At 42.9% G+C, this 7,968-nt stretch overlaps 1 protein-coding gene across 1 annotated transcript; it reads right to left on the bottom strand.

Moving 5' to 3' along the window:
• Window positions 1-4,195: 4,195 nt before the first annotated feature.
• LOC106569355 (CCN family member 1) lies at window positions 4,196-7,077 on the bottom strand. The gene is made up of 5 exons (XM_014140652.3): window positions 6,767-7,077; window positions 6,315-6,528; window positions 5,581-5,925; window positions 5,147-5,355; window positions 4,196-4,953 (listed from the first exon to the last, which is right to left on the bottom strand). The coding sequence occupies exons 1-5, from the start codon at window positions 6,818-6,820 to the stop codon at window positions 4,672-4,674; spliced, it is 1,104 nt and encodes a 367-aa protein (XP_013996127.1). The 5' UTR covers window positions 6,821-7,077; the 3' UTR covers window positions 4,196-4,671.
• Window positions 7,078-7,968: the final 891 nt, after the last annotated feature.

Raw genomic sequence — 7,968 nt, 5'->3', positions numbered from 1 at the left:
TTGATGTGTTTATGTGAACTGGGATATTGGGTTTTAGAGGTTGTTTGGGTATACAGGCAGGCCTCCAGTCGAACTAAGGTACACTCCATAGCCTGGCCTCCCAACAGGAACCTTGGCACATCTCACAATGCTTTGTTACATAAGCTTGACTTGACACATCTGATGACATCCCTGTGACAGCCAGAGATGGACAGTGTTGTTTCCATTGGGCCTAATCAACACTAATTACTGTTGTACTGTGTTTCCCCTTCACTAACCATAAGATAACCATACATTCTATGTGAGGGTATATTAGCTGGCTGCCATGAGTTGGACCAAAGAGTGTGACGATGGGATGATGACTTCATTCTGTTCTTCTTTGCCATTTGTCTTTTCTTTGCCTCTACGTTACAGCCAAAGAGACTGAAGAGGCTGTAATTTAGAAGTTTCAAACCTCTGTTACAGTGTTCACAGAAGGGAAGGTTTGACCTCAATTGATTAGTTGTCCAGAATACCCAGTGTACTGGACCACCGTTGATTATGGTATGATTATGGGGCTATTGGTTGAGTCATAATCCTGCCTGCATTTGTCTGGTGGTGAGCTGCTATTATGTAAACTTATCAAACCCTAGGGCCCTCAAACTCAACTCTGGACCTCGAAGCCAGTTCCACTGCATTTTTGAAATTGTTTCCCTCTAATCAGGGACTGATTTAGACCTGAGACGTGTGCAATGAATTATTAGGTAGGACAGAAAACCAGCAGGCTCCGGCCTCGTAGGGTAAGCGTTGAATACCCCTGCCCTAGGGTATAGGGCATAGGCTACTAATGTCAGTCAAGTTCTCTGCCTCCCATGGTTAGCGACAGGGTCAGTTCCATTTCAATTTAGGAAGTAAACTGAATGAGGAATATAGGATTTTTTAAAGATCGTATCTGGACCTGTTTCACTCCTCTCAAGTGTTCAAAGACAAAAGTCCTTGGTACTCCTCAGACACACGATGGACGCATTTTACTTCTGTGTGCGTCAATGCCCTCATTTTCCCCCTGTCCAAGTCTGCTTATGTAATACTGTCAGTGATGCATCTGTCTCGCTCTCTTTCTCACTTTACTGGAAAGCATTCTTCTTTCATGCTGATGCCTGACATGTTAAGCAAATGAGAAGGTATTACACATTTTTTTTATTACATACACACATACACACAAACACACACAAACACACACACGTGCATGAGGGCCACTGCTGACCCAGGGGACTGGGTAATCTCACTCTCCAAGGCTGACGTGAGTAATGTTTTTAATCAGGTTAACACTCGTAAGGCCGCGGGGACGGTATTCCAGGGCGTGTTCTCAGAGCATGTGCAGAACACCTGGCAGGCATATTCATTTTCAACCTTGTCTCAGTCTGTAATCCCCACATCTCTCAAGCTGACCTCCATCATTCCTGTTCCCAAGAACTCTAAGGCTACCTGCAACAATAACTAGCAACCTATAGTACTCACATCTGTAGGCTTGTTATGGCACACATCAACTCTATCATCCCAGATGCCCTAGAGTCCCACTCCAATTTGCATACCGTCCCAACAGATCCATAGACGATGCAATTTCACTCCATACTGTGCTCATCCACTTACAGTACCAGTCAAAGGTTTGGACACACCTACTCATTCAAGGGTTTTTCTTTATTTTAACTATTTTCTACATTATAGAATAATAGTGAAGACATCAAAACTATGAAATAACACATATGGAATCATGTAGTAACCAAAAACGTGTTAAACAATTGAAAATAGATTCTTCAAAGTAGCCACCTTCGCCTTAATGACAGCTTTGCACACTCTTGGCATTCTCTCAACCAGCATCACCTGGAATGCTTTTCCAACAGTCTTGAAGGAGTTCCCACATATGCTAAGCACTTGTTGGCTGCTATTCCTTCACTCTGCGGTCCAACTCATCCCAACCATCTCAATTGGGTTGAGGTCGGGTGATTGTGGAGGCCAGGTCATCTGATGCAGCACTCCATCACAATCCTTATTGGTCAAATAGCCCTTACACAGCCTGGAGGTGTGTTGGGTCATTGTCCTGTTGAAAAACAATTGATAGTCCCACTAAGCGCAAACCAGATGGAATGGTGTATCGCTGCAGAATACTGTGGTAGCCATGCTGGTTAAATGTGCCTTGAATTCTAAATAAATCACTGACAGTGTCACCAGCAAAGTACCCCCACACCATCACACCACCTCCACCATGCTTCATGGTGGGAACCACACATGCGGAGATCATCTCACAAAGACACGGCGGTTGGAAACAAAAATCTCAAATTTGGACTCAGATCAAAGGACAGATTTCCACCGGGCTAATGTCCATTGCTCGTGTGTTTTGGCCCTAGCAAGTCTCTTCTTATTGGTGTCCTGTAGTAGTGGTATCTTTGCAGCAATTCAACCATAAAGGCTTGATTCACGCAGTCTCCTCTGAACAGTTGATGTTGAGATGTGTCTGTTACTTGAACTCTGTGAAGCATTTATTTGGGCTGCAATCTGAGGTGCAGTTAACTCTAATGACTTTATCCTCTGCAGCAGAGGTAACTCTGGGTCTTCCTTTCCTGTGGTGGTCCTCATGAGAGCCAGTTTCATCATAGCACTTGATGGTTTTTGCGACTGCACTTGAAGAAACTTTCAAAGTTCTTAATTTCCGAATTGACTGACCTTCATGTCTTCAAGTAATGACGGACTGTCATTTCTCTTTGCTTATTCTCTTCACTTATTGGCTCCCGAGTGGTGCAGTGGTCTAAGGCATTGCATTGCAGTGCTAGAGGCATCACTACAGACCCTGTTTTGATACCGGGCTGTATCACAACTGGCCGTGATCGGGAGTCCCATAGGGCGGTGCACAAATGGCGGCGCACAATTGGCCCAGCGTCGTCAGGGTTAGGGAAGGGTTTGGCCAGGGTAGGCCGTCATTGTAAATAAGAATTTGTTCTTAACTGACTTGCCTAGTTAAATATGGACTTGGTATTTTACCAAATGGGGCTATCTTCTGTATACCACCCCTACCTTGTCACAACACAACTGATTGGCTGAAACGTATTAAGAAGGAAAGAAATTCCACAAATGAACTTTTAACAAGACAAACCTGTTAATTTAAATGCATTCCAGGTGACTACCTCATGAAGCTGGTTGAGGGAATGCCAAGTGAGTGCAAAGCTGTCATCAAGGCAAAGGGTGGCTACTTTGAAGAATCTGAAATATAAAATACATGTTGATTTGTTTAACACTTTTTTGGTTACATGATTCCATACGTGTTATTTCATAGTTTGACGTCTTCACTATTATTCTACAATGTAAAAAATAGAACAAAGAAAAACCCTTGAATGAGTAGGTGTTCTAAAACTTTTGACTGGTACTGTAGGTAAGAGGAGTACCTATGTGAGAATGCTGTTCATTGACTACAGCTCAGCGTTCAACACCATAGGCCACTCCAAGCTCGTCACCAAGCTTAGGACCCTGGGACTGAACACCTCCCTTTGCAACTGGATCCTGGACTTCCTGATGGGCCAACCCCAGGTGGTGAGGGTAGGCAACATGCTTTGTATGGCAAATGCACCGCCCTCAATCGCATGGCACTACAGAGGGTAATGCGGATAGCCCAGTACATCACTGGGGCTGAGCTCCCTGCCATCCAGGACCTCTATATCAGGTGACAGGTGCGGAGATGCATCTTAAATGCAAACATTAGCTAGCCAAAACAGACAAGCCAACCCACCATCTGTCCTGCAACTAAGTGGGTAAAAACAACCAGACATATCCAATCAACACGTAAAAACCTCTAATATATGTACAACATTAACAGATCTCCACTACCATTGCAGATCATGGCCCACAGATCGGGTTATAGACACTTGGTGTATGAAAATAGACTTGGATGTATTTAGAGGTTTTATGATGAGTTGATGTTTGTGCAGACTGAATGAAATGTAGGAGCTGGATTAGATGACCCACAAACACAATGAACTACTAGATTATATATGTACACATTTGAGCCATCCATTCAAATCTAGATCCCCCCAGAAGTGGGTCAGCCAGAATCACAGCAGGTATCTCTTACTCTAAAATAACTATGGGCGGAGGATAGCTTAAACTAGAGAAAGCAATGCCACCAAAACTAGGTTAAATATCAACTGTCCATACTGTGATATCTAGTCATTCACGACAGAGCATCAGGTTCCATAAATACATACATTTATTAATAACATTTAAAAAACTAATGGTCGAAAATATTATTTTCCAATATGGCCTATTTTAGAAATAAATAATGTTGTGATATTAAAAACAATGGCACTTATTTGACACAAATCTTCTCATGATTAAATCATTCTAGTAGCTGCCACAAAGCAGATGTTTTCATATTTACAAATAAACACAAAGATCGACATGCATACAAAACTTGAGTGCATCTCATGCCTTGTTTGAATAAACAAAACATGTTGTCATTGAACAGAAATATTACAACATAATACGCTCCATATCGAAGCAGCCAATAACTCCAATATTACGAAGCAATTCATTCAAAAAAAAGAAATCCCCCCCAAAAATGTCTCCAGCATAGCAGTGCACATATGGAGTTATCCTTACTCCCTGTCATCTCACCCCTTTGTAATCCTAGTGTTCATACAGGGTGTGGAACCCTAAACCTTCCCCTCAGTCTCTGGATTTGCGGATACCATTGGAGAGCCCAGAGAGCTTCTCGTTGTTATGGGAACAGTTAAAGTCACATGAACAGGACTCTATGACCATGACGTCCTTGCTGAAAGTGTCTCCGTCCTCACAGCGGAAGCGAACGGCCACAGTCTGGGTCTGCTGAGGGGTGCAGCAGCGCCCGTCCAGGCAAGAACCACAGTACCTGGAGTGGAACTTCTTCACGCTGCTGCAGCCTGCATAGGTTAGCGTCACTGGACGGCTGGCCTTCGCAATGCGATTACACTTATGTTGGTGAGAGGAGAACAAGAACAATATGAGAACAAAATATTGATGTACTGGACATGCCTGCGTTTCATCACGGTGATATCAGCATTGCTCCTGCCGGTTCGATTCTCACATAATACTCAATATAACTGTAGAAGTAATTTTGGATAAAAGCATCTGAAAAATGACCATATAATGTATAGACGCATACCTTCAGGAATGAGTAGGATGACTGGGAGCATGGGCGGACCTCACAGAGACGAGTCACCTTCACCAGCTTGCACTGGCTGTTGTTGTTGCTGACCCTGGAGGAAACTCCTGAACCACAGGACTTAGAGCAGGGGGACCAGGCTGTGGTCTGAGCCACACACCTCCTGTTCCCCTTGGACATCAAGCGACTCTCAGGCTTACTCCTGAAAGCTGTGGGGAAAAGATGGCAAGACGATTAGTCAATGTGCATTGGATGGGTCTCACAAAACTTGGACATGAGTTTAAATCTACATACACTGTACATACAGATGGGGATAATAAATAGCTTTTCCATTTAAACTCCCTGTCTGGATGTATACCGAGGCTTTACATCAATTGGAGCTCAATAATTTCACAAACTGAACCATTGGAATAAACAGAGTTCCATTGACTCACCAGCTAAAGACTTGAGTCCTCCTCCGATGAAAGACACCAGCTCGTTTCTCTTTGTGAAGTCATCATCAGAATGTTTATCCTTGCGGCCATCTTTGCTGACCTTCTTGTCTACTGAGGCTTTCCCCTTCTCAGGGCAGACCAGCTCCTCACAGCAGCGACCGGGCACTTTGAACAGCTTGGATATGGCACAGCCCAGTTTTGGCAGGGAGAGCTGCTGGGGGCACAGGGACACACACCCCAAGGCACCATCCATGCATGAACACTGGTGCTTACAGTTGGCAGTGAAGCTCTCTCCATTCTGGTAGATCTTGCTGTTGTACTCACAGGGTCTTCCATCTGATTTGGCTGTTTGGAGAAGCAGACAGGGAGACTTACAATGCGAGTCAAGTGTAATATTCTAATTATATAGAATGAGCTGTAAATAAACCAAAAGCATAATTCCTCATTTGTAATAAACAAGTTCATAACGTACATTTCTACAGCCAAACCCATTGGAGTCTGTACTAATTTGTAGAAGTTACAGTGACCACAGCAGGGTATCAGTATTTCCAATACACTTGTATCATTTTTTTTTTATTTAACCAGGCAAGTCAGTTAAGAACAAATTCTTATTTACAATGAAGGCCTACCCTAGAACAGTGTGTTAACTGCCTGGTTCAGGGGTAGAACGACATAACCTTTCGGTTACTGGCCCAACGCTCTAAGCACTAGGCTACCTGCCGCCCCAATCATACCTCGACAGATGCCTTTAGCTGTGCCATAACCAGCCCCAAAGTTGCACTCCAGTCCCTTGACGTGGTCGCATGGCTCGGTCTTGCTGCAGTCCTCATTGAGCTGCCGCGTGCAAGCTTTGCAGCATCCACAGCCGTCTGGCACGAGGCTGATTCCTGGAGCGCACCTGGCTAACTCAAGAGGACACGAACATTCGGAGGGACAAGATGCAGATGCCTAAAATAACAAAAACATGTTATAAGATAATATTTTATTTAACTTCATTTATGTTATTTCTTCTACAAATATTCACTTCATTTATGTTATTTCTTCTGTGAGATGGAGTGGGGACAATCTGAATTAAATCACCGTCACCCACCCTCGGCATTGACAATCAAGCACGGATTTTATTGTAGGCTACGACTAATTAATATATATATATATATATATATATATATTATTTTTTTTTTCTTACCGAAGTAAAACTCCCATAAAGGAAAAAAACTAAGGAAAGCATCAACATATTCATGTCTAGTGAAATAGTCTTCTTATCTTCCTTAATAAAGAAAAAGGCTCCTTTAGATTGATTATTCCAGACACGGTGCACGCAGTGTAGGTTTAACTACAGAGTGAATTACAAGGTATATATAGTCCGCTGGTGTAGCCTCTCATTTTTTATACCCGAAAGAGGTCTGACGTAGCCTATGGGGTGAATTGTTCCAAAACTATGCGAGGAATGTCTCCCAATGTTCCATTCAAGCCAAGTACCACCCTGTCTACTTTCATTTTTACAGGGATTATTTTATTTTCTACTCCTTTCTTTTCAAGTCAAACACGTATTTAAAGTATTTATTTTAAGATATGTTTATATGTTGGCTGTTATGTTCCGTCCTAGAGTGCAGCTGAGAAAATCTGGACAAAGAAGTTTATTTTATTAAGTTATATTCTCTTCTATTGTAGTTACCCTTTTTAATCTCTATACCTGTATAATAATTGTTCTAGTATGTGTTACTTTGGGGTGGCAGGCAGCCTAGTGGTTAGGCAGGCCTGGGCAATTATAGTCCTCGGGGCCTGATTGGTGTCACACTTTCCCCCCATCCCTAGCAAACACACCTGATTTAAACTAATTGCGTTTTTAACTGAAGATCATGATTAGTTGATTATTGGAGACAGGTGTGTTAGCTGGGGCTGAGGCAAAAGTGGGACACCAATCAGGACCCAAAGACTGGAGTTGCCCAGACCTGGGTTAGAGCGTTGGCCCAGTAATCTGAAAGGTTTCTGGATCAAATCCCAGAGCTGACAAGGTAAAAAGCTGTTGTTCTGACCCTGAACAAGGCAGTTAACCCACTGTTCCCTGGTAGGCTGTCATTGTAAATAAGAATTTGTTCTTAACTGATTTGCCTAGTTAAATAAAGGTAAAAAAAAATATATACTTTGTTACTTTTCACGATGACAGAGATGACATTGTGACTATTTTGCCCAGCCCTGGGATGGACTGGGCTAAATGCGATGGCTCAGAACTAGAGTTGCAAAGGGTCGGAAACTTACCGGAAATTTTCCATGGGAAGTTAAGCCCAGGAATTTGGGGAATTTTGCTTAAATTCACCAAAAAAAGTTAGCATACAACAGTGACCCTTTTTTGTGTGATACACATAAGGCAATTCTAGGTCTTGTGGC

The sequence above is a fragment of the Salmo salar genome, chromosome 14 (assembly GCF_965601325.2).
Source record: "Salmo salar chromosome 14, fSalSal1, whole genome shotgun sequence".
Classification (NCBI taxonomy): Eukaryota; Metazoa; Chordata; class Actinopteri; order Salmoniformes; family Salmonidae; genus Salmo; species Salmo salar.
This window is presented reverse-complemented; position numbering and strand designations above follow the sequence as displayed.